A 27,786-nucleotide genomic window follows, 5' to 3' on the forward strand; every position below is an offset into this window, starting at 1 on the left:
ATATTTTAATTATTAAGCGTAAAGCTTAATTTTATCAGTCTGCTCTATCATTTAAGTTCAAAATCTTAACTTGTTTCAACTAAGTAATTTCCTCTGTTAACTCGTGGAAAACATAGTCTTGCATGCCATTGTGAAAAAGTGTATTCACATTGCCCTCTTAAAGAACAAGCACACATAAACACCACAACTGCTACTGTTTTTTTTTTAAGCAGAGGCTACAGATCCGAGTTTTCTGGACCCCGCTTCTCTGCGGGGGAAATGAGAACTTTTAAAAATACCTACTACTTCTCTCTGAATGGACCCTCTCCCATTTGTCACGGGTCAATGGGTGTTTTCCCAGTATGCATATGCATCTCCAAGGACGTTCTCTTGAGTACGTTCTTGTGAAGACGAGAGTGTGGAGAGTGCACAAAACATTACATTTGAGAAGCACTCACACTCCCCCTACTGTATTACCTCACGCTGCACCTCCAGATTCACAGAACCTTCGTCCAGCCAGGCCAATGGCAACAGTACAGTGTACAGTCGGCAGCACGCAGTTTAGCAGTTACACCGGCAGGCCCCAGTGGCAATAAATTAATAAAACCAAAAGCTTACCTTGACTTGTAAACTAACCTCTCTGTTTTAGCCGGGTGTTTGAGTATGCTAAACTAGCTAGATGCATATGCTAGCTGGGTGAAAGGGAACGTTTTTATTTAAATACAACCAAATATAGCTAGCTCTCTCTTGCTTATCTTTAATTTTGGAAGAAATGAATTTGTTCAAAACTGTTCAACTATTGTCTTTCTCTCTCTTTGAGTCAACTACTCACCACATTTTATACACTGCAGTGCTAGCTAGCTGTAGCTCATGCTTTCAGTACTAGATTCATTCTCTGATCCTTTGATTGGGTAGACAACATGTCAGTTTATGCTGCAAGAGTTCTGATAGGCTGGAGGACGTCCTCCAGAAGTTGTCATCATTACTGTGTAAGTCTATGGAAGGTGGTAGGAACCACAAGCCTCTTTGGTTTTGTAGTGAAGTCAATGTACCACTGTACTCAGAGGGGGATGGAAACCAGCTGTCCTCCGGTTGCACCATGGTGCTACCCTACAGAGTGCTGCTGAGGCCATTGTAGAGCTTCATTGCAAAACAGTGTGTTTAATTCATTATCTGGTGACATTTGAATATATTTAGTATAGTTTTATCTAAAAAGGTCAACTTTTTTAATGTTTCACAATTTTTATTTTTATGAAATTTACTGAGGAGGATGGTCCTCCCCTTCCTCCCTGGAGGAGCCTCCAGTGAGCTATATGTGAATCGTAATAATGTAGCTAACCAAATAGGCAAAAATGACCTAAAACTAATGTTATGCAAGGTAGATGTCAATCATTCGTGGTTGTCTGGCTTGTTAAAAGTAGTAGCTAGCCAACAGTAGTCGCTAGCCAGTTAGCCCTATTGACTTATTACGGGCTTGAGATCTATGCACAGTACAGTGGGTATTGTAGGCAGGTAAACATGCCAACATTATTAACACAGCATGTATTTATTAACTTATCAAAATTAAATATTTTAGTCAGGCACTGTGAATAGGCAACATTTCATTCTGAAGTCGGAGTGCATTCTTCTTCTATGATATATTGGTGGTACACAAACAAAAGTTTAAGGTGCATTCCACCACCTACTGTGCTGGAGTGTGTGGTCAATCACGGTTTACAATATTAGCTCCACATTCCTAAATCCTCCTACCTAACTTAGTACGTCTGACAAAAACAAAGAGCCTTACTAACTTCTAAATGACCCTCCCCCATCCCCAAAATCCCTTCTACCCCGCCCGCCCACCCACCCCATCCAACCTAAAGTGATTGGTAAGCTGCTCTTGCTGCTCTTGCTTACAGCTGATGCTTAAAGTTAGAGAGGGATATATTTATTTTACCTTTATTTAACTAGGCAAGTCAGTTAGCAATAAGGCTTCTGGCATTCCACTAAAGGATGACAAAAACCATAACTCTAATTATCATCATACTGAGACATTCCATCATTACTATTATTAGTTGTCAACATATCAACAATCATGGCGACAGTAACATCTGTTACTCCTAAAAACTCTGCTGCTGCTTCCACAAGGATCTTCAATTTAGCAGTTCTTCTTCCCACAAACGCAGGCAGGTTGTTAACCTTTCCAATGAAAGCTATGAAGTCAATCTGATGAACTATCAAGGTGTCCTTTGACACAACCCATTTGTGAGAGCAAGATTTCTCGTAACCACTGTGTTCCCCCCAGAATTATAATAGCTAGCCTTGACATTGTTCCCACATTCACCATAATCATGTTCCCCTCCACACTTGCCACATCTTTCCTTTCCTTTGCACAGAGCCGCTACATGTCCCATTCTTTGGCATTAAAAACACCTTAATGGAGGTGGGCCAAACTCTAACAGTGAAAGCCATGAAGCACTTCTATTTGAGAAGGTGTCTCAGGCAGAACCTTCTCAAACATTAAGAGTACTGACTTTCACTTTGCCACTCTTTCTTACTGAATAGACTTTGGGCTTCAACCACTATGCCCCCCTCTATATTTTCTTTTAAATAATTGATGGACATAGAAAGTGGAACCCTAGAAATGATCCCCCTCATCTTAGCCAAAGCTTTCTTCCCATTGAGAGTTTTCATTTGAGAATCTTCCCTTGCTGAACATGGTCAGCACAAAATATTAACAAGTGTGCCATTACCAATCGACCAGGCTAATGTGACTTCACCTACCTCTTTCTTAATGGCATTGGTTAATCCAGTGGTTCCCAAACTTTTTATAGTAGTATTTTTCAGAGCCCCATGAAATGACACCACAAATAGATTCTACAGACCCTACTGAGTATGCCCGACACCACATACAATCTTTTTTTCTCTCTAAGCCAATTTATAGGCCTACAGTGTTTTGTATTGGGACCAATGGAATGGGCGGAGTAAAAAGGGCTGCTGGGTATTTAGACCACAGTCATTCAAGAAATAACACCATGTAAAGCATTCAGACCCGTTGACTTTTTCAACATTTTGTTATGTTACCGCCTTATTCTAAAATGTATTAAAAATATATATCTAATCAACACATAATAACCTATAATGACAAAACAAAAATCATTTTTTAGAAAAGTTTATAAAATAATAATAAAGTAACTGAAATTTCAAATGTACATAAATATTCAGACCCTTTGGCAGAAAATACAGCCTTGAGTCTTCTTGGGCATGACACTCCAAGCTTGGTACATCTGTATTTGGGGAGTTTCTCCCATTCTTCTCTGCAGATCCTCTCATGGTCTTTCAGGTTGGATGTGGAGCGTCGCTGCACAGCCATTTTCAGGCCTCTCCAGAGATGTTCAATCAGGTTCTGGCTGGGCCACTCAAGGACATTCAGAGACTTGTCCTGGTCATTGTCCTGTTGGAAGGTGAACCTTCGCCCCCTGCTCTGGATCAGGTTTTCATCAAGGATCTCTCTGTACTTTGCTCTTTTCATCTTTCCCTCGATCCTGACTCGTCTCCTAGTCCCTGCCGCTGAAAAACATTCCCACAGCATGATGCTGCCACCACCATGCTTCACAGTAGGGATGGTGCCAGGTTTCCTCCAGACGTAACACTTGGCATTCAGTCCAAAGAGTCCAATCTTGTTCCATCTGGCCACTCTACCATGAAGGGCTGATTGGTGGAATGCTGCAGAGATATTTGTCCTTCTGGAAGGTTCTCCCATTCCCACAGAGGAACTCTGTCAGAGTGATCATCGGGTTCTTGGTCACCTCCCTGACCAAGTCCCTTCTCCCCCGATTTGCAAACTACTTCCATTTAAGAATGATTTGAGGCTACTGTGTTCTTGGTGACCTTTAATGCTCCAAAAATATTTTGGTACCCTTCCTCAGATGTTTCTCGACACAATCCTGTGTCGGACCTCTATAGACAATTCCTCAACCTCATGGCTTGGTTTTTACTGACATGCACTGTCAACTGTGGGACCTTATATAGACAGATGTGTGCCTTTCCGAATCATGTCCAATCAATTGAATTTACCACAGGTGGACTCCAATCAAGTTGTAGAAACATCTCAAGGAGGATCAGTGTAAACAGGATACACCTGAACCTCCATTTCTAGTCTCATAGCCAAGGGTCTGAATACTTATCTAAGGTAAGGTAAGTAAGGTATTTCTGTTTTTAATTTGTAATACATTTGCAAAAAAAAAATGTTTTCACTCTGTCAGTATGGGGTATTGTATGTAGATTGATGAGGAAAAAAATGTTTTTAATCCATTTTAGAATAAGGCTGTAACGTAACAAAATGTGTAAAAAGTAAAAGGGTCTGAATACTTTCTGATTGTACTGTATAGACTCCAGCGCTAAATCATTCTACAGTCTTTAGAATGTTATGTTCTTTACATTAAGTTACTTAAGCTCCAACCATTTATCTATGTTCTCCACCTTATATTTATATAAAGTAGTAAATCTCTTTGGTTTAGATTTTTTTAACAAATATTTTAAGAAGTCTTAATGTTGCTGCCATGATGCTAATGAGATAAGCACAAAGTGGGTCCAATGAACGGTGTGAACATTCCACCACCGACTTTTTGATCCTGACCAGCCAGGAAGAAATGTTTCTATCAAATCTTCAATTTATTCACCACATTCTGCTTTTCAAACAATTAAGCTTTACAATAATACCAAATAAAGACAAAAGTAGTCATATTTTAGGTTTTATTGAGATTAAAAAACATCAACAAAAACCAAGTTTGACATTTCACTTTATTACATGAAACTTTCTAAATATTTGCTCTCTCTAAAAAAATGAAATTCACATTACCCTCAAATGAACGTTGGGGAGGTTTCACAGACCTGTTTCTGATCACAGAGAGAAATACATAGGTAAAACTTACACTATGTATCTCTCTATAGTTCTAACTGCATCTTGAAGAACATTGTATTAATCCAAGCAACATAGCATAAGAACAGACCAAGTTGAAAACATGAAACTAGCAAGCTTTGGTCACAGGAACATGAATTCATACAAATGATAGATTTGGTTGTTTACCTCAATTACTATTTTTATATTACATAATTTACAAAGTTGTAATGCAGTATGAACTGTTTATATCATGGTCCAGCACATAATTAATTAAATAAACAAATACCAGGCTAGATGAAGACATGTTTAAAATATAATCTGAACATTTACACACATCACCCAGAGTCTGTGAAACCAAGCATCCACTTCAGTTGAAAGCCAAGTGATAAAAAACAAGTAAAAAGAGCTGACATAAAAAGTCTTAAAAATAACTGAGGAGTGATGTTGAGTGAATTACAAGGATGATACTGGCGAACAAAACCATCACAATAGTCAATAACCATACATCTTCTAAGAGAAATCTTAAGGATGATGGATTGGAAGTTTGCAGTTACCGTTTTGACTCCACAAGGTGAAGTATGCAATGAACCAAGTGAAAGAAAACAACTACGATTATGGTACAGTCCCAAACGGCACCATATTCCCCTTATAGTGCATTACTTTTGACTTTGGTCAAAAGTAGTGCACTTTATAGGTAAAAGGGTGCCATGATAGGGATACTAACAACATCTGTATCGAAACAAAGATAGCTGGGAGGGGGAAGTTACATTCAAAGCTTTGGCAATTTAGGCAAATAAAATTAGAAGACATTAGCAATTCGAAAACTACAGAGCTTAATTAAGGAGAGATAAAAAAACGAAAAACAAAATACTTACCTAATTCAATTGATTTAAATTTAAATGATTTAAACCATTTGAGCTTATTTGGACAAATCTGCACAGACCAATACAAGATTAACAAACCTCAATGAGAATATCATCAACTATAGGATGTGTATGGAATTAGAAACTGTATCAATGACAGTACCAGTAAAAAATCTAAATGGGATAAGTCTGAACAGACCAATACAAGATTAACAACGGTCAATGAAATTGTCTTCACATCATTCAAGCTATGGATGACCAAGGAAGTACAAAAAGTACTTGTTTTTTCCACATGGTTTCCATGAAGGCATCAAACCATAAAAAATAACAGCAAGAGCAAGCAGACACATAGGTTAGTTGAGAAAACAAGAAAGAGTTGGGTAAGAGATAAAATGTTTAAAAAAAATCTTACAAGATGCTATTGATACTCGTTCAGTCTGCTCCGCCCAGGTTCCTTTTACTTTACAACCTTTTTGATTGAGCCAGGTTTTCTGCCCCCCCCCCTCTTAGGAACAACCACTTCTTTTTTCTTAATAGCTGCCGCTACCTTACCAGGGTTACTAGCCTTGCCATGACCATTGCGTGGTTTAATTTCCTCTTCTTTGTCATCTTCTACTAGAGAAAAGACTTAATCCTCATTTCTCTGTGTATCTTCATTTTCCTCCTGTATAATCAACGTTCACAGTCTTTCTCCTGCCTTTTTGCCTCTGGGCTTGGAAGGCAGCTCCATCGAACACATTTGCTTTACCGTTGGAGCAGCGGTAAAGCCTTACTATTGGAGAAACAGTGCAACCCTGTTTGGCTGAGGGCGAACTGTTGGACCTATCAGTCTCTGCTGCTCTCTTGGCTTTGAAGGAGCCTAAGGGGCGGCCACTCTTTCGCGGGGAATCATCTTTAGCGGGTGGCGTTGAAACTTTAGAAGTTGGAGGTGGGTTCTTCCGTAAGTGGGCACCTCTACCTGTTGATGCCTTGAGTGGACGGCCTCTTCTCCGTGGCTCGGCAGAGGTGGGTGTGGCGGGGGGATCCACGCGGGGATAGATGCGCGGCCTTCCGAGCGGCTTCCACACTCTAGGTCCCTTAGGTTGGCTTTTCAGTATCTCTCTCTCCTCTTCCTCCTCGGGTGACAGCAGGTACTTCCTCGGCCTACCCATTTTTTTTTTTGCTGAACTTTTTTGGGCCGGCCACGCTTCAAAGGTGCAGTTGTCTCTGCTGAAACAGCATTAGGGTCAACCACTTTACGTGGCCTGCCCCGTGGCTGCTTGTCTTGTACCCTCAGTATCTTAGGTTTCTTGGAGCATGATCCTTTGGGCCTACCCCTTCCCCTATTAGGTGGTATGGAGCTGCCATTAGACAAGGCTTCATCGGACTCCTCTTCACTACCAGTGGCATCCATTGCCCCTTCTTCCGAAGCCGTTGCCCCTTCTTCCAAAGCCGTTGCCCCTTCTTCCAAAGCCGTTGCCCCTTCTTCCAAAGCCGTTGCCCCTTCTTCCAAAGCCGTTGCCCCTTCTTCCAAAGCCGTTGCCCCTTCTTCCAAAGCCGTTGCACCTTCTTCCAAAGCCGTTGCCCCTTCTTCCAAAGCCGTTGCCCCTTCCCCTTCATCCAACATTGTTGCCCCCTCTTCTGACATTGTTGCCCCCTCTTCTGACATTGTTGCCCCCTCTTCTGACATTGTTGCCCCCTCTTCTGACATTGTTGCCCCCTCTTCTGACATTGTTGCCCCCTCTTCTGACATTGTTGCCCCCTCTTCTGACATTGTTGCCCCCTCTTCTGACATTGTTGCCCCCTCTTCTGACATTGTTGCCCCCTCTTCTGACATTGTTGCCCCCTCTTCCGACATCGTTGCTTCTTTTTTCATCTGTTTTCTTGCAACCTGGCTCCTCCTTTCTTTCCTTCCAGCTCACTTCCTAGGAGGTCTTGTGAACTACTTTGGGCTTCCCACTGTAAAGGTCATATCGAGAAGGTTACAATACAAAACTAAATGTTCTTTGTGCATGCACCCCTTCATAAAACTGGCATATGTGGGCACGATAAAGTGTAGCTAGCATGTCTAGGCTGGACAATAGAATGAGTCAAAATTCCCCCAAGGATGAAACATGGCAAAAGAAAGGTTAGCTAAGCTGGAACACTAGCATATGAATGGAATTGAACATTCCCAGGGTCTCTTCTGACTGGAGTGACGCTTATAATTCCATTTATGTATCCCTTTTTATTTTACCACTACAATCTGTTCTTAGGATAACTTGTGTAGAAAGTAAACATCCGCACCTCGATGGTGCCAAGTTTGAGTATGTCTGCATAACAAGGAAGTAGTTACATGAGTAATGTGTTGTGGTGTACATTTTAACTACCAACGTGGGCATTGCCAAAAACAGCGAAGCAGGCGGCGTGACTTAGAACAATTTGAGTAGAACGGTCGGAAGGCGAGTTGGTGTCACGGTGCTCAGTATAACTGTTTGGAGCCGGGAAAATGTCCCAAAATAAGGCCTGTTTTTTTCGTGATTACTTCAAAACTACGGCAGACAGCTGGGACATTATGAAACTGGGCTCCATGGCGGATGCTATTAACTAGTTTTATCAGAAAAAGTATTCGTGTCTTGTAATATGCACATTGTAAACATAGATGGTTTACTAATTGCAGTTTCTTCATTTTGTGATAGGTCACGTTGCAATTATGTATATGGAAAGGTGCACAATAAACCAAATCTGATATGACCGTCTTCTCCATAAGTAAACTAAAGTTGATGCATTGACGCGACACTGAAATCTATCTAGCTTAGTATCCTGATTCAGTGACTATTTTGGTTACTAGTAGCTAGTTAGCCAACTTTACCAGATGTTCGAAGCAACATCACATTCATCTTCTACGACCGGGGTGAACTAGCTACCTAAGTAAATTTACTTTAAAATAAGATAGCAAATTACGTAGCATATCCAGCTAGGTAGCTAGCATTAGCTCGATTGCTTACGACAGCCCCGGATCTCAAGCAGGGTAAACTAGTTTAATGAAAATAGCACACGCCTCACCTTGGTACAATCCTTGCGTAGCTGGTGCTGTCTACACTTCTATTAGATATCGTTTGTCATGAAAGTCGCCAGATGTTTAATCGGCCTTTGTTGTAATTTTCAGCGAGCTAGCGATTTGAATTTCAACCGGAAGTTGTGGCGGGTGAAAGCTGATTTCCTATCGAATAAAGGGGAAGTGGAACAACGTTTTTCATTTCCGCTCCCTGAAATAAATAAGATGTTGTCTATGACCCCTGTTCTTTCCTTGAGCAATTATTATAAAATAAAAAAAGAAGCATAATAGCATCATATCTCAGAATGATTTCCTTTGAAAGCCTGGGAAAACGCTTGGTCTTCTTCTGGATGATCTGGACATGCTATACAACCCCAAAATATGTATTACCGCCACCAAATGGACGACGTTAAAAAAAACAAGGTAAAAATAAAACCCATACATGATAGGGAAAACAAAAAACTTAAATCCACCCAAAATAAAACAATAAAAACCACATTGACAAAACCAAAAACCCACTTCTTCTATCCTTCAAATCCCCATATCTCCCTTCTTCTGACTAGCCTAGTTTAATAAAGGTTAAATAATGTATTCATGTTTAATTATCAGGCTCTATTACCTGAGAGGCTTGTGACAATACTCCATGCAACTCCTCTGCCACGAATTCTTTCAGTCCCAGGAAACATTCCGCCACATCCACAACGATGTCTAAGGCCACAAAGTCCACCTTCTGTACCTTTAACATATCTGGGTTCTGCCGTTGAACGGCAACCCCTGCAGCCTTCAGTGAATGCCTATCCACCACCATGGACTATTCAGGAGCAGCATTTGAACCCTCAACCCTTTTAAATGCCCTAACATCGGTCACCTCATTCTCTTTCACCCTTGTTGGGCATTCCAAATAGGTGGCGTATTGGTTACCACCCCAATTGCAACATGTCATATTTTCATCACTTTTTATTTTTTTATTTAACCTTTATTTAACTAGGCAAGTCAGTTAAGAACAAATTCTTATTTTCAATGACAGCCTAGGAACAGTGGGTGAACTGCCTGTTCAGGGGCAGAACGACAGATTTGTACCTTGTCAGCTCGGGGGTTTGAACTTGCAACCTTCCGGTTAATAGTACAACGCTCTAACCACTAGGCTACCCTGCTGCCGCCACTTTTAAAACACATGACTGTAAGTCGCTTTGGATAAAAGCGTCTGCTAAATGGCATATATTATTATTATTATTATTATCTTTTCCACAACTTGGACATCTCGGCTTCTCCCTTCTATAAACACTTGAAACATGTCCAAAAGCTTTACAGTGATCACACTGCATTGGTCTTGGAACAAATGCTCTCTCTGTAGTTTGTATATCCCAAATGCACTTGAGTAGGGAGAAATTCCAAAAATAACACTTTTTCTTCATACACCCCACAATTCATCCGACAGGTATCAATCACTCCAGGAATATTACTAATCTCTGCAACATCGACTTCCAGTGAAACGCCAGATATTACCCCCGTGAGGGTTGCCCTGTTCCGAAGAGACACACAGGACACATCAAACTCAGGTGAGACACATTCCTTCTAAAACTCAGAAGAACAAAGAATCCAAACAAGCTCACCTTTAGTGATCTTCACAGCCGTCACTTTACCCAGCACTCTCTCCACCAGTTTTGACATCTCAAATGGATTCTTCAAAATTGGCAATCCAATCAGCTGCTAATTAAACAAAACGTACTCCTACAAGATAAGAAGGGACATTCTCATCACTGTCTGCTTCTTTGCTCCGTTTTATATTCTTTTGGACAACATTCCAATTCTCCTTGATTCCCCCGCCATTATATTCACGCTCCACATCAGCGTCCACTTCCGCCAAATTTTCTCCTCTCTTACTGATGATCTGTCCATGATGGAGAGTGAATGTTTTGTACAGTGCCAACAGCAGCCAACCCTGCTAGATCTATTGGTCTTTGGATCATGAAAATGTATATCTCATCAATTAATTAGTTATTAATTGCTAGATTTACCTGTGTTCTTGAGACTGTTAGCTTGAAACTGCAAACTTTTAGATAATAACATTAATTAAAAGATCAGTGAGAGTAGCAAACGGAGGGACAGAGACATAAACCTGTGGTGCTGGCGTGAAAAGAAAACACCCTATATGCATTGCACCAATAGGGTTAACCCACTTAGGAATTGTTAGCGAGGATCGCTACACTACCCCCTCGGAATGGGAGGCTGTCCCGTACTTTGACCACCTCAGTGCCCTCACACGTCCGGCCGTGCGTTTCGATGGCCTCATGTCCACCATCCCATTTCTGACACCAGTGTAGCGAATGGAGGGAGTGGGTCGTGAACAGGTGTCACTGGCGTGAAAAGCAAGCCCCCTACGCATCACGCCAATAGGGTTAACCCACTTGGTGGGAATTGTAAGGTGGCTCATTAGGGAGGAGGATCACTACAGTATTGCTGAGAACTTTTACAGCTTCTGTATAAAATAATATGGCATAGATCTATAACTGTAGAAATAATTAAAATATACAGTATATCAAGCACTACTTTTGTTATTTTCGCACAACTTGATTTGCTACCCCTTTCTTTTCCCTACTTCTATATTTTGTTCTCATGTCTCCATAAACAGGAAAAATATTGATGTATGGAGATTAAGGGAGATAAGAGGTATGTGGTAACATATGATTGATGAAAGCAGCCTGAATAAAAAAAATATATATACAAATTGTATGTGTGTGTGTGCGCATGACTCTGTATGTGCCTCTGTGTGGGATTTGGAGAGAAACAGGGAGAGAGCTTGAGAGACAATCCCAGAGAGACTGTGTGTTGAACCCGCTGCCCCCTAATACCCCTACCTGCTCCCTGCATGCTTTGCCATGGTTACGAGACAGGGCTCCCAATGCAGGCAGTTAATGTGTTTTTCAGCAGGGGTGAGCTGGGTACTAATGTGTCTCGGTCTGTCTCCTCAGCAAATGGCACAATCAATATCAACTGTCCCAGGATGCACCACCACTAGCAGAGGGCCAGGAAAACCACCAAGCTGCCTGCAAGGCTGAATAATGTAAGGTGACTGAAATATTCCGCTTTTATAAAATGTTATGCTTTTTTGAAATGAAACAAAATACCTTGCTCTCCTTAAAGATTTTAGAATTAGTTTGTGAGTTAGAGAAAATAAGAGTAATTAGAGACTAATTTTAATTTATTCAATTCATTTGTGTACAATGTATTCGCACAATTTATGCCACAAGAGATTTTTTCTTTTGTAATTTTTTCCCCCAGCAAATTATTTTGATTACGTACCGTCAGGTCCAAAATTATTGGCACACTTGATAAAGATGAGCAAAAAAAGACTATAAAATAAATAATAAAAATACTGAGCTATTGTATGCTCAAAAACATTTGAAAATTATGTCTTATTGTTCAGAGAAATACATTTTGTATAACAAGTAATATATATATTTTTAAAGATAGGGGTCAAAATTATTGTCATCCCTGTTTTCAATACCTCACCTTGCGAGGATAATGACACTGAGCCTTTTTCTAATATGTTTTATGAGATTGGAGAACACATCGGGAGGGATCTTAGACCATTCCTCCATTCAGAATCTTTCCAGATCCTTGATATCCTTTGTCTGTGTTTATGGACTGCCCTCTTCAATTCAAACCACAGGTTTTCAAAGGGGTTCAAGTCAAGAGACTGAGATGGCCATTGCAAAATATTGGTTTTGTGGTCAATTAATCATTTATTTGTAGATTATGATGTGTTCTTGGGGTTAAGTGTCTTGCTGGAAGAGCATCTTGCAGCCAAGTTTCAGCCTCCTGGCAGAGTTAACCAGAGCTGCGTGCGAATACCCATACTAACATACGTATACTGCACACTTAATGAGTATATACTACATAGTTAATTTTAGTATACTGTAAACGAACAGTATGCTTTCAGTTGAGCGTACTCTCTCTTCACTTGTCTAACGGAAGTTGATGCTGTTGCTATGCAACCTCTTGCTAGCTAGTTAGCATAACAAATGACTAGCTAAACATTTTACAACTTTGGGTGTGTTCCTAAATTCAATCTGGAGTGCCAGAGTGCACTTGTAAATTCAGATTGTCTGTTTGTAAATTCAGAGCTTTCGCTCTCGGAGCGCACACTGGACACTCCAGCCTTTGGCTTTCTGATCTTATGGCAGTCAAGCACCCAAGCTAACGTTGGCTAGCTTGCTAGCTACTTCCAGACACAAATGAGACCACTCTGACCATTTTACTCGCCATAGCAGAGCTGGTTAGGCAGTTTTCCAGAGTGTTGGTGACTAACTGTAAATGACGCTCTTTTGCTGAAGTTTACTGACACCAGCCATATTCAATGGGGGTTGAGCGCTCATAAATTCATTACACTCAGAGGAGAGTGCTCTGAAATCAGAGTACTGTAGATAGCCAGAGCGAATTTACGAAAAGACCCAAATGTCCATTGAGAATGCACGACTATACCATTTAGCTAAACTAAGAATGACGGGAATAATCTTGTCAATAAACGTTGGGTAGAGTCGGGGAACTCGGCTGAGAGTCAGACTCTGCAGACGTCAGTATTACTTATGGATTGAGCTCGGTCCAATAAACGGTGTGAACATTCCACCACTGACTTTTTGATACTGACCAGCCAGGAATAAATGTTTCTATCAAATCTTCAATTTATTCATCACATTCTGCTTTTCAAACAATTAAGTTTTACAATAATACCAAATAAAGACAAATTAAGTCATATTTGAGGTTTTATTGAGATTAAAAAACATCAACAAAAACAAAGTTTGACATTTCACTTTATTACATGAAACTTTCTAAATATTTGCTCTCTCTAAAAAAACTGAAATTCACATTACCCTCAAATGAACGTTGGGGAGGTTTCACAAACGAAAAACAAAATACTTACCTAATTCAATTGATTTAAACCATTTTGAGCTTATTTGGACAAATCTGCACAGACCAATACAAGATTAACAAACCTCAATGAGAATATCATCAACTATAGGATGTGTATGGAATTAGAAACTGTATCAATGACAGTACCAGTAAAAAATCTAAATGGGATAAGTCTGAACAGACCAATACAAGATTAACAACGGTCAATGAAATAGTCTTCACATCATTCAAGCTATGGATGACCAAGGAAGTACAAAAAGTACTTGTTTTTTCCACATGGTTTCCATGAAGGCATCAAACCATAAAAAATAACAGCAAGAGCAAGCAGACACATAGGTTAGTTGAGAAAACAAGAAAGAGTTGGGTAAGAGATAATACAATGTTAAAAAAACATCTTACAAGATGCTATTGATACTCGTTCAGTCTGCTCCGCCCAGGTTCCTTTTACTTTACAACACTTTTGATTGTGCCAGGTTTTCTGCCCCCCCTCTTAGGAACAACCACTTCTTTTTTCTTAATAGCTGCCGCTACCTTACCAGGGTTACTAGCCTTGCCATGACCATCGCGTGGTTTAATTTCCTCTTCTTTGTCATCTTCTACTAGAGAAAAGACTTCATCCTCATTTCTCTGTGTATCTTCATTTTCCTCCTCTGAATCATAAGCTGTACAATCAACGTTCACAGTCTTTCTCCTGCCTTTTTGCCTCTGGGCTTGGAAGGCAGCTTCATCGAACACATTTGCTTTACCGTCGGAGCAGCGGTAAAGCCTTACTACTGGAGAAACAGTGCAACCCTGTTTGGCTGAGGGCGAACTGTTGGACCTATCAGTCTCTGCTGCTCTCTTGGCTTTGAAGGAGCCTAAGGGGCGGCCACTCTTTCGCGGGGAATCATCTTTAGCGGGGGGCGTTGAAACTTTAGAAGTTGGAGGTGGGTTCTTCCGTAAGTGGCCACCTCTACCTGTTGATGCCTTGAGTGGACGGCCTCTTCTCCGTGGCTCGGCAGAGGTGGGTGTGGCGGGGGGATCCACGCGGGGATAGATGCGCGGCCTTCCGAGCGGCTTCCACACTCTAGGTCCCTTAGGTTGGCTTTTCAGTATCTCTCTCTCCTCTTCCTCCTCGGGTGACAGCAGGTACTTCCTCGGCCTACCCATTTTTGTTTTTTGCTGAACTTTTTTGGGCCGGCCACGCTTCAAAGGTGCAGTTGTCTCTGCTGAAACAGCATTAGGGTCAACCACTTTACGTGGCCTGCCCCGTGGCTGCTTGTCTAGTACCCTCAGTATCTTAGGTTTCTTGGAGCCTGATCCTTTGGGCCTACCCCTTCCCCTATTAGGTGGTATGGTGGCATCCATTGCCCCTTCTTCCGACGCCATTGCCCCTTCTTCCGAAGCCGTTGCCCCTTCTTCCAAAGCCGTTGCCCCTTCTTCCAAAGCCGTTGCCCCTTCTTCCAAAGCCGTTGCCCCTTCTTCCAAAGCCGTTGCCCCTTCTTCCAAAGCCGTTGCCCCTTCTTCCAAAGCCGTTGCCCCTTCTTCCAAAGCCGTTGCCCCTTCTTCCAAAGCCGTTGCCCCTTCTTCCAAAGCCGTTGCCCCTTCCCCTTCTTCCGACGCCGTTGACCCTTCATCCAACATTGTTGCCCCCTCTTCTGACATTGTTGCTTCTTTTTTCATCTGTTTTCTTGCAACCTGGCTCCTCCTTTCTTTCCTTCCAGCTCACTTCCTAGGAGGTCTTGTGAACTACTTAGGGCTTCCCACTGTAAAGGTCATATCGAGAAGGTTACAATACAAAACTAAATGTTCTTTGAGCACGCACCCCTTCATAAAACTGGCATATGTGGGCACGATAAAGTGTAGCTAGCATGTCTAGGCTGGACAATAGAATGAGTCAAAATTCCCCCAAGGATGAAACATGGCAAAAGAAAGGTTAGCTAAGCTGGAACACTAGCATATGAATGGAATTGAACATTCCCAGGGTCTCTTCTGATTGGAGTGACGCTTATAATTCCATTTATGTATCCCTTTTTATTTTACCACTACAATCTGTTCTTAGGATAACTTGTGTAGAAAGTAAACATCCGCACCTCGACGGTACCAAGTTTGAGTATGTCTGCATAACAAGGAAGTAGTTACATGAGTAATGTGTTGTGGTGTACATTTTAACTACCAACGTGGGCATTGCCAACAACAGCGAAGCAGGCGGCGTGACTTAGAACAATTTGAGTAGAACGGTCGGAAGGCGAGTTGGTGTCACGGTGCTCAGTATAACTATTTGGAGCCGGGAAAATGTCCCAAAATAAGGCCTGTTTTTTCGTGTTTACTTCAAAACTACGGCAGACAGCTGGGACATTATGAAACTGGGCTCCATGGCGGATGCAATGAACTAGTTTTATCAGAAAAAGTATTCGTGTCTTGTAATATGCACATTGTAAACATAGATGGTTTACTAATTGCAGTTTCTTCATTTTGTGATAGGTCACGTTGCAATTATGTATATGGAAAGGTGCACGTTGCAATTATGTATATGGAAAGGTGCACAATAAACCAAATCTGATATGACCGTCTTCTCCATAAGTAAACTAAAGTTGATGCATTGACGCGACACTGAAATCTATCTAGCTTAGTATCCTGATTCAGTGACTGTTTTGGTTACTAGTAGCTAGTTAGCCAACTTTACCAGATGTTCGAAGCAACATCACATTCATCTTCTACGACCGGGTTGAACTAGCTACCTAAGTAAATGTACTTTAAAATAAGATAGCAAATTACGTAGCATATCCAGCTAGGTAGCTAGCATTAGCTCGATCGCTTACGACAGCCCCGGATCTCAAGCAGGGTAAACTAGTTTAATGAAAATAGCACACGCCTCACCTTGGTACAATACTTGCGTAGCTGGTGCTGTCTACACTTCTATCAGATATCGTTTGTCATGAAAGCCGCCAGATGTTTGAATTTGAATTTCAACCGGACGTTGTGGCGGGTGAAAGCTGATTTCCTATAGACTAAAGGGGAAGTGGAACAACGTTTTTCATTTCCGCTCCCTGAAATAAATAAGATGTTGTCTATGACCCCTGTTCTTTCCTTGAGCAATTATTATAAAATAAAAAAAGATGCATAATAGCATCATATCTCAGAATGATTTCCTTTGAAAGCCTGGGAAAACGCTTGGGCTTCTTCTGGATGATCTGGACATGCTATACAACCCCAAAATATGTATTACCGCCACCAACTGGACGACGTTGAAAAAAACAAGGTAAAAATAAAACCCATACATGATAGGGAAAACAAACTTAAATCCACCCAAAATAAAACAATAAAAACCACATTGACAAAACCAAAAACCCCAAACACCCACTTCTTCTATCCTTCAAATCCCCATATCTCCCTTCTTCTGACTAGCCTAGTTTAATAAAGGTTAAATAATGTATTCATGTTTAATTATCAGGCTCTATTACCTGAGAGGCTTGTGACAATACTCCATGCAACTCCTCTGCCAAGAAGTCTTTCAGTCCCAGGAAACATTCCGCCGCATCCACAACGATGTCTATTTTCCAGGACTTCCTCTCCACCTTGGCAGTGCCATTAATCACCATAGCTATAAAGGCCACAAAGTCCACCTTCTGTACCTTTAACATATCTGGGTTCTGCCGTTGAACGGCAACCCCTGCAGCCTTCAGTGAATGCCTATCCACCACCATGGACTATTCAGGAGCAGCATTTGAACCCTCAACCCTTTTAAATGCCCTAACATCGGTCACCTCATTCTCTTTCACCCTTGTTGGGCATTCCAAATAGGTGGCGTATTGGTTACCACCCCAATTGCAACATGTCATATTTTCATCACTTTTTATTTTTTTATTTTACCTTTATTTAACTAGGCAAGTCAGTTAAGAACAAATTCTTATTTTCAATGACAGCCTAGAAACAGTGGGTGAACTGCCTGTTCAGGGGCAGAACGACAGATTTGTACCTTGTCAGCTCGGGGGTTTGAACTTGCAACCTTCCGGTTAATAGTCCAACGCTCTAACCACTAGGCTACCCTGCTGCCGCCACTTTTAAAACACATGATATGATCTTTTCCACAACTTGGACATCTCGGCTTCTCCCTTCTATAAACACTTGAAACATGTCCAAAAGCTTTACAGTGATCACACTGCATTGGTCTTGGAACAAATGCTCTCTCTGTAGTTTGTATATCCCAAATGCACTTGAGTAGGGAGAAATTCCAAAAATAACACTTTTTCTTCATACACCCCACAATTCATCCGACAGGTATCAATCACTCCAGGAATATTACTAATCTCTGCAACATCGACTTCCAGTGAAACGCCAGATATTACCCCGTGATGGTTGCCCTGTTCGAAGAGACACACAGGACACATCAAACTCAGGTGAGACACATTCCTTCTAAAACTCAGAAGAACAAAGAATCCAAACAAGCTCACCTTTAGTGATCTTCACAGCCGTCACTTTACCCAGCACTCTCTCCACCAGTTTTGACATCTCAAATGGATTCTTCAAAATTGGCAATCCAATCAGCTGCTAATTAAACAAAACGTACTCCTACAAGATAAGAAGGGACATTCTCATCACTGTGTGCTTCTTTGCTCCGTTTTATATTCTTTTGGACAACATTCCAATTCTCCTTGATTCTCCCGCCATTATATTCACGCTCCACATCAGCGTCCACTTCCGCCAAATTTTCTCCTCTCTTACTGATGATCTGTCCATGATGGAGAGTGAATGTTTTGTACAGTGCCAACAGCAGCCAACCCTGCTAGATCTATTGGTCTTTGGATCATGAAAATGTATATCTCATCAATTAATTAGTTATTAATTGCTAGATTTACCTGTGTTCTTGAGACTGTTAGCTTGAAACTGCAAACTTTTAGATAATAATATTAATTAAAAGATCAGTGAGAGTAGCAAACGGAGGGACAGAGACATAAACCTGTGGTGCTGGCGTGAAAAGAAAACACCCTATATGCATTGCACCAATAGGGTTAACCCACTTAGGAATTGTTAGCGAGGATCGCTACACTACCCCCTCGGAATGGGAGGCTGTCCCGTACTTTGACCACCTCAGTGCCCTCACACGTCCGGCCGTGCATTTCGATGGCCTCATGTCCACCATCCCATTTCTGACACCAGTGTAGCGAATGGAGGGAGTGGGTCGTGAACAGGTGTCACTGACGTGAAAAGCAAGCCCCCTACGCATCACGCCAATAGGGTTACTTGATTGGCTACCCCTTTCTTTTCCCTACTTCTATATTTTGTTCTCATGTCTCCATAAACAGGAAAAAGATTGATGTATGTCTATCCCTGTTCTCTCCTCTCTGCACAGACCATACAAACGCTCCACACCGCGTGGCCGCGGCCACCCTAATCTGGTGGTCCCAGCGCGCACGACCCACGTGGAGTTCTAGGTCTCCGGTAGCCTCTGGAACTGCCGATCTGCGGCCAACAAGGCAGAGTTCATCTCAGCCTATGCCTCCCTCCAGTCCCTCGACTTCTTGGCACTAACGGAAACATGGATCACCACAGATAACACTGCTACTCCTACTGCTCTCTCTTCGTCCGCCCACGTGTTCTCGCACACCCCGAGAGCTTCTGGTCAGCGGGGTGGTGGCACCGGGATCCTCATCTCTCCCAAGTGGTCATTCTCTCTTTCTCCCTTACCCATCTGTCTATCGCCTCCTTTGAATTCCATGCTGTCACAGTTACCAGTCCTTTCAAGCTTAACATCCTTATCATTTATCGCCCTCCAGGTTCCTCGGAGAGTTCATCAATGAGCTTGATGTCTTGATAAGCTCCTTTCCTGAGGACGGCTCACCTCTCACAGTTCTGGGCGACTTTAACCTCCCCACGTCTACCTTTGACTCATTCCTCTCTGCCTCCTTCTTTCCACTCCTCTCCTCTTTTGACCTCACCCTCTCACCTTCCCCCTACTCACAAGGCAGGCAATACGCTCGACCTCATCTTTACTAGATGCTGTTCTTCCACTAACCTCATTGCAACTCCCTCCAAGTCTCCGACCACTACCTTGTATCCTTTTCCCTCTCGCTCTCATCCAACACTTCCCACACTGCCCCTACTCGGATGGTATCGCGCCGTCCCAACCTTCGCTCTCTCTCCCCCTACTCTCTCCCTCTTCCATCCTATCATCTCTTCCCTCTGCTCAAACCTTCTCCAACCTATCTCCTGATTCTGCCTCCTCAACCCTCCTCTCCTCCCTTTCTGCATCCTTTGACTCTCTATGTCCCCTATCCTCCAGGCCGGCTCGGTCCTCCCCTCCCGCTCCGTGGCTCGACGACTCATTGCGAGCTCACAGAACAGGGCTCCGGGCAGCCGAGCGGAAATGGAGGAAAACTCACCTCCTGCGGACCTGGCATCCTTTCACTCCCTCCTCTCTACATTTTCCTCCTCTGTCTCTGCTGCTAAAGCCACTTTCTACCACTCTAAATTCCAAGCATCTGCCTCTAACCCTAGGAATCTCTTTGCCACCTTCTCCTCCCTCCTGAATCCTCCCCCCTCCCTCTCTGCAGATGACTTCGTCAACCATTTTGAAAAGAAGGTCGACGACATCCGATCCTCGTTTGCTAAGTCAAACGACACCGCTGGTTCTGCTCACACTGCCCTACCCTGTGCTCTGACCTCTTTCTCCCCTCTCTCTCAGATGAAATCTCGCGTCTTGTGACGGCCGGCCGCCCAACAACCTGCCCGCTTGACCCTATCCCCTCCTCTCTTCTCCAGACCATTTCCGGAGACCTTCTCCCTTACCTCACCTCGCTCATCAACTCATCCCTGACCGCTGGCTACGTCCCTTCCGTCTTCAAGAGAGCGAGAGTTGCACCCCTTCTGAAAAAACCTACACTCGATCCCTCCGATGTCAACAACTACAAATCCCTTCTTTCTTTTCTCTCCAAAACTCTTGAACGTGCCGTCCTTGACCAGCTCTCCCGCTATCTCTCTCAGAATGACCTTCTTGATCCAAATCAGTCAGGTTTCAATACTAGTCATTCAACTGAGACTGCTCTTCTCTGTATCACGGAGGCGCTCCGCACTGCTAAAGCTAACTCTCTCTCCTCTGCTCTCATCCTTCTAGACCTATCGGCTGCCTTCGATACTGTGAACCATCAGATCCTCCTCTCCACCCTCTCCGAGTTGGGCATCTCCGGCGCGGCCCACGCTTGGATTGCGTCCTACTTGACAGGTCGCTCCTACCAGGTGGCGTGGCGAGAATCTGTCTCCTCACCACGCGCTCTCACCACTGGTGTCCCCCAGGGCTCTGTTCTAGGCCCTCTCCTATTCTCGCTATACACCAAGTCACTTGGCTCTGTCATAACCTCACATGGTCTCTCCTATCATTGCTATGCAGACGACACACAATTAATCTTCTCCTTTCCCCCTTCTGATGACCAGGTGGCGATTCGCATCTCTGCATGTCTGGCAGACATATCAGTGTGGATGACGGATCACCACCTCAAGCTGAACCTCGGCAAGACGGAGCTGCTCTTCCTCCCGGGGAAGGACTGCCCGTTCCATGATCTCGCCATCACGGTTGACAACTCCATTGTGTCCTCCTCCCAGAGCGCTAAGAACCTTGGCGTGATCCTGGACAACACCCTGTCGTTCTCAACTAACATCAAGGCGGTGGCCCGTTCCTGTAGGTTCATGCTCTACAACATCCGCAGAGTACGACCCTGCCACACACAGGAAGCGGCGCAGGTCCTAATCCAGGCACTTGTCATCTCCCGTCTGGATTACTGCAACTCGCTGTTGGCTGGGCTCCCTGCCTGTGCCATTAAACCCCTACAACTCATCCAGAACGCCGCAGCCCGTCTGGTGTTCAACCTTCCCAAGTTCTCTCACGTCACCCCGCTCCTCCGCTCTCTCCACTGGCTTCCAGTTGAAGCTCGCATCCGCTACAAGACCATGGTGCTTGCCTACGGAGCTGTGAGGGGAACGGCACCTCAGTACCTCCAGGCTCTGATCAGGCCCTACTCCCAAACAAGGGCACTGCGTTCATCCACCTCTGGCCTGCTCGCCTCCCTACCACTGAGGAAGTACAGTTCCCGCTCAGCCCAGTCAAAACTGTTCGCTGCTCTGGCCCCCCAATGGTGGAACAAACTCCCTCACGACGCCAGGACAGCGGAGTCAATCACCACCTTCCTGAGACACCTGAAACCCCACCTCTTTAAGGAATACCTAGGATAGGATAAGTAATCCTTCTCACCCCCCTAAAAGATTTAGATGCACTATTGTAAAGTGGCTGTTCCACTGGATGTCATAAGGTGAATGCACCAATTTGTAAGTCGCTCTGGATAAGAGCGTCTGCTAAATGACTTAAATGTAAAATGTAAATGTAAGGGAGATAAGAGGTATGTGGTAACATATGAGTGATGAAAGCAGCCTGAATAAAAAAATATATATACAAATTGTGTGTGTGTGTGCGCATGACCCTGTATGTGCCTCTGTGTGGGATTTGAAGAGAAACAGGGAGAGAGCTTGAGAGACAATCCCAGAGAGACTGTGTGTTGAACCCGCTGCCCCCTAATACCCCTACCTGCTCCCTGCATGCTTTGCCATGGTTACGAGACAGGGCTCCCAATGCAGGCAGTTAATGTGTTTTTCAGCAGGGGTGAGCTGGGTACTAATGTGTCTCGGTCTGTCTCCTCAGCAAATGGCACAATCAATATCAACTGTCCCAGGATGCACCACCACTAGCAGAGGGCCAGGAAAACCACCAAGCTGCCTGCAAGGCTGAATAATGTAAGGTGACTGAAATATTCTGCTTTTATAAAATGTTATGCTTTTTTGAAATGAAACAAAATACCTTGCTCTCCTTAAAGATTTTAGAATTAGTTTGTGAGTTAGAGAAAATAAGAGTAATTAGAGACTAATTTTAATTTATTCAATTCATTTGTGTACAATGTATTAGCACAATTTATGGCACAAGAGATTTTTTCTTTTGTAATTTTTTTTTCAGCAAATTATTTCGATTACGTACCGTCAGGTCCAAAATTATTGGCACACTTGATAAAGATGAGCAAAAAGACTATAAAATAAATAATAAAAATACTGAGCTATTGTATGCTCAAAAACATTTGAAAATGATGTTGTCTTATAGTTCAGAGAAATACATTTTGTATAACAAGTAATATATATATTTTTAAAGATAGGGGTCAAAATTATTGTCATCCCTGTTTTCAATACCTCACCTTGCGAGGATAATGACACTGAGCCTTTTTCTAATATGTTTTATGAGATTGGAGAACACATCGGGAGGGATCTTAGACCATTCCTCCATTCAGAATCTTTCCAGATCCTTGATATCCTTTGTCTGTGTTTATGGACTGCCCTCTTCAATTCAAACCACAGGTTTTCAAAGGGGTTCAAGTCAAGAGACTGAGATGGCCATTGCAAAATATTGGTTTTGTGGTCAATTAATCATTTATTTGTAGATTATGATGTGTTCTTGGGGTTAAGTGTCTTGCTGGAAGAGCCACTTGCAGCCAAGTTTCAGCCTCCTGGCAGAGTTAACCAGAGCTGCGTGCGAATACCCATACTAACATACGTATACTGCACACTTAATGAGTATATACTACATAGTTAATTTTAGTATACTGTAAACGAACAGTATGCTTTCAGTTGAGCGTACACTCTCTTCACTTGTCTAACGGAAGTTGATGCTGTTGCTATGCAACCTCTTGCTAGCTAGTTAGCATAACAAATGACTAGCTAAACATTTTACAACTTTGGGTGTGTTCCTAAATTCGATCTGGAGTGCCAGAGTGCACTTGTAAATTCAGATTGTCTGTTTGTAAATTCAGAGCTTTCGCTCTCGGAGCGCACACTGGACACTCCAGCCTTTGGCTTTCTGATCTTATGGCAGTCAAGCACCCAAGCTAACGTTGGCTAGCTTGCTAGCTACTTCCAGACACAAATGAGACCACTCTGACCATTTTACTCGCCCTAGCAGAGCTGTTTAGGCAGTTTTCCAGAGTGTTTGTGACTGTAACTGTAAATGACGCTCTTTTGCTGAAGTTTACTGACACCAGCCATATTCAATGGGATACTGTAGATAGCCAGAGCGAATTTACGAAAAGACCCACATGTCCATTGAGAATGCACAACGACTATACCATTTAGCTAAACTAAGAATGACGGGAATAATCTTGTCAATAAACGTTGGGTAGAGTCGGGAACTCGGCTGAGAGTCAGACTCTGCAGACGTCAGTATTACTTATGGATTGAGCTCGGTCCAATAAACGGTGTGAACATTCCACCACTGACTTTTTGATACTGACCAGCCAGGAATAAATGTTTCTATCAAATCTTCCATTTATTCATCACATTCTGCTTTTCAAACAATTAAGTTTTACAATAATACCAAATAAAGACAAATTAAGTCATATTTTAGGTTTTATTGAGATTAAAAAACATCAACAAAAACAAAGTTTGACATTTCACTTTATTACATGAAACTTTCTAAATATTTGCTCTCTCTAAAAAAACTGAAATTCACACATTACCCTCAAATGAACGTTGGGGAGGTTTCACAAACGAAAAACAAAATACTTACCTAATTCAATTGATTTAAACCATTTTGAGCTTATTTGGACAAATCTGCACAGACCAATACAAGATTAACAAACCTCAATGAGAATATCATCAACTATAGGATGTGTATGGAATTAGAAACTGTATCAATGACAGTAACAGTAAAAAATCTAAATGGGATAAGTCTGAACAGACCAATACAAGATTAACAACGGTCAATGAAATAGTCTTCACATCATTCAAGCTATGGATGACCAAGGAAGTACAAAAAGTACTTGTTTTTTCCACATGGTTTCCATGAAGGCATCAAACCATAAAAAATAACAGCAAGAGCAAGCAGACACATAGGTTAGTTGAGAAAACAAGAAAGAGTTGGGTAAGAGATAATACAATGTTAAAAAAACATCTTACAAGATGCTATTGATACTCGTTCAGTCTGCTCCGCCCAGGTTCCTTTTACTTTACAACCTTTTTGATTGTGCCAGGTTTTCTGCCCCCCCTCTTAGGAACAACCACTTCTTTTTTCTTAATAGCTGCCGCTACCTTACCAGGGTTACTAGCCTTGCCATGACCATCGCGTGGTTTAATTTCCTCTTCTTTGTCATCTTCTACTAGAGAAAAGACTTCATCCTCATTTCTCTGTGTATCTTCATTTTCCTCCTCTGAATCATAAGCTGTACAATCAACGTTCACAGTCTTTCTCCTGCCTTTTGCCTCTGGGCTTGGAAGGCAGCTTCATCGAACACATTTGCTTTACCGTCGGAGCAGCGGTAAAGCCTTACTACTGGAGAAACAGTGCAACCCTGTTTGGCTGAGGGCGAACTGTTGGACCTATCAGTCTCTGCTGCTCTCTTGGCTTTGAAGGAGCCTAAGGGGCGGCCACTCTTTCATGGGGAATCATCTTTAGCGGGGGGCGTTGAAACTTTAGAAGTTGGAGGTGGGTTCTTCCGTAAGTGGCCACCTCTACCTGTTGATGCCTTGAGTGGACGGCCTCTTCTCCGTGGCTCGGCAGAGGTGGGTGTGGCGGGGGATCCACGCGGGGATAGATGCGCGGCCTTCCGAGCGGCTTCCACACTCTAGGTCCCTTAGGTTGGCTTTTCAGTATCTCTCTCTCCTCTTCCTCCTCGGGTGACAGCAGGTACTTCCTCGGCCTACCCATTTTTGTTTTTTGCTGAACTTTTTTGGGCCGGCCACGCTTCAAAGGTGCAGTTGTCTCTGCTGAAACAGCATTAGGGTCAACCACTTTACGTGGCCTGCCCCGTGGCTGCTTGTCTAGTACCCTCAGTATCTTAGGTTTCTTGGAGCCTGATCCTTTGGGCCTACCCCTTCCCCTATTAGGTGGTATGGTGGCATCCATTGCCCCTTCTTCCGACGCCATTGCCCCTTCTTCCGAAGCCGTTGCCCCTTCTTCCAAAGCCGTTGCCCCTTCTTCCAAAGCCGTTGCCCCTTCTTCCAAAGCCGTTGCCCCTTCTTCCAAAGCCGTTGCCCCTTCTTCCAAAGCCGTTGCCCCTTCTTCCAAAGCCGTTGCCCCTTCTTCCAAAGCCGTTACCCCTTCTTCCAAAGCCGTTGCCCCTTCTTCCAAAGCCGTTGCCCCTTCCCCTTCTTCCGACGCCGTTGACCCTTCATCCAACATTGTTGCCCCCTCTTCTGACATTGTTGCTTCTTTTTTCATCTGTTTTCTTGCAACCTGGCTCCTCCTTTCTTTCCTTCCAGCTCACTTCCTAGGAGGTCTTGTGAACTACTTAGGGCTTCCCACTGTAAAGGTCATATCGAGAAGGTTACAATACAAAACTAAATGTTCTTTGAGCACGCACCCCTTCATAAAACTGGCATATGTGGGCACGATAAAGTGTAGCTAGCATGTCTAGGCTGGACAATAGAATGAGTCAAAATTCCCCCAAGGATGAAACATGGCAAAAGAAAGGTTAGCTAAGCTGGAACACTAGCATATGAATGGAATTGAACATTCCCAGGGTCTCTTCTGATTGGACTGACGCTTATAATTCCATTTATGTATCCCTTTTTATTTTACCACTACAATCTGTTCTTAGGATAACTTGTGTAGAAAGTAAACATCCGCACCTCGACGGTACCAAGTTTGAGTATGTCTGCATAACAAGGAAGTAGTTACATGAGTAATGTGTTGTGGTGTACATTTTAACTACCAACGTGGGCATTGCCAACAACAGCGAAGCAGGCGGCGTGACTTAGAACAATTTGAGTAGAACGGTCGGAAGGCGAGTTGGTGTCACGGTGCTCAGTATAACTATTTGGAGCCGGGAAAATGTCCCAAAATAAGGCCTGTTTTTTCGTGTTTACTTCAAAACTACGGCAGACAGCTGGGACATTATGAAACTGGGCTCCATGGCGGATGCAATGAACTAGTTTTATCAGAAAAAGTATTCGTGTCTTGTAATATGCACATTGTAAACATAGATGGTTTACTAATTGCAGTTTCTTCATTTTGTGATAGGTCACGTTGCAATTATGTATATGGAAAGGTGCACGTTGCAATTATGTATATGGAAAGGTGCACAATAAACCAAATCTGATATGACCGTCTTCTCCATAAGTAAACTAAAGTTGATGCATTGACGCGACACTGAAATCTATCTAGCTTAGTATCCTGATTCAGTGACTGTTTTGGTTACTAGTAGCTAGTTAGCCAACTTTACCAGATGTTCGAAGCAACATCACATTCATCTTCTACGACCGGGTTGAACTAGCTACCTAAGTAAATGTACTTTAAAATAAGATAGCAAATTACGTAGCATATCCAGCTAGGTAGCTAGCATTAGCTCGATCGCTTACGACAGCCCCGGATCTCAAGCAGGGTAAACTAGTTTAATGAAAATAGCACACGCCTCACCTTGGTACAATACTTGCGTAGCTGGTGCTGTCTACACTTCTATCAGATATCGTTTGTCATGAAAGCCGCCAGATGTTTGAATTTGAATTTCAACCGGACGTTGTGGCGGGTGAAAGCTGATTTCCTATAGACTAAAGGGGAAGTGGAACAACGTTTTTCATTTCCGCTCCCTGAAATAAATAAGATGTTGTCTATGACCCCTGTTCTTTCCTTGAGCAATTATTATAAAATAAAAAAAGATGCATAATAGCATCATATCTCAGAATGATTTCCTTTGAAAGCCTGGGAAAACGCTTGGGCTTCTTCTGGATGATCTGGACATGCTATACAACCCCAAAATATGTATTACCGCCACCAACTGGACGACGTTGAAAAAAACAAGGTAAAAATAAAACCCATACATGATAGGGAAAACAAACTTAAATCCACCCAAAATAAAACAATAAAAACCACATTGACAAAACCAAAACCCCAAACACCCACTTCTTCTATCCTTCAAATCCCCATATCTCCCTTCTTCTGACTAGCCTAGTTTAATAAAGGTTAAATAATGTATTCATGTTTAATTATCAGGCTCTATTACCTGAGAGGCTTGTGACAATACTCCATGCAACTCCTCTGCCAAGAAGTCTTTCAGTCCCAGGAAACATTCCGCCGCATCCACAACGATGTCTATTTTCCAGGACTTCCTCTCCACCTTGGCAGTGCCATT

The 27,786-nt window shown here is 42.8% G+C and overlaps 1 protein-coding gene and 1 long non-coding RNA gene across 5 annotated transcripts in view; one reads left to right on the forward strand and one right to left on the reverse strand.

The window, feature by feature from the left end:
* The first annotated feature begins 7,681 nt into the window (after positions 1-7,681).
* Positions 7,682-17,927, forward strand: LOC127909830 (uncharacterized). The gene is made up of 3 exons (XR_008072461.1): positions 7,682-8,409; positions 16,118-16,895; positions 17,915-17,927. It is a non-coding gene; the product is annotated as an uncharacterized LOC127909830 (long non-coding RNA).
* Positions 13,494-27,786, reverse strand: part of LOC118399187 (uncharacterized) — a 34,994-nt gene continuing 20,701 nt past the window's right edge. For 2 of the 4 annotated variants that reach the window (XM_052471913.1, XM_052471912.1), the window contains exon 2: positions 13,494-15,399. In XM_052471913.1, the coding sequence (XP_052327873.1) occupies positions 14,099-15,316 (1,218 nt within the window). In that variant the 5' untranslated portion in view covers positions 15,317-15,399 and the 3' untranslated portion in view covers positions 13,494-14,098. Of the gene's footprint in view, positions 15,400-16,513; positions 16,663-27,074; positions 27,369-27,786 lie in introns of those variants that run through there. The other 2 variants (XM_052471911.1, XM_052471910.1) reach the window with 2 other exon arrangements.

The sequence above is a fragment of the Oncorhynchus keta genome, chromosome 20 (assembly GCF_023373465.1).
Source record: "Oncorhynchus keta strain PuntledgeMale-10-30-2019 chromosome 20, Oket_V2, whole genome shotgun sequence".
Taxonomy (NCBI): Eukaryota; Metazoa; Chordata; class Actinopteri; order Salmoniformes; family Salmonidae; genus Oncorhynchus; species Oncorhynchus keta.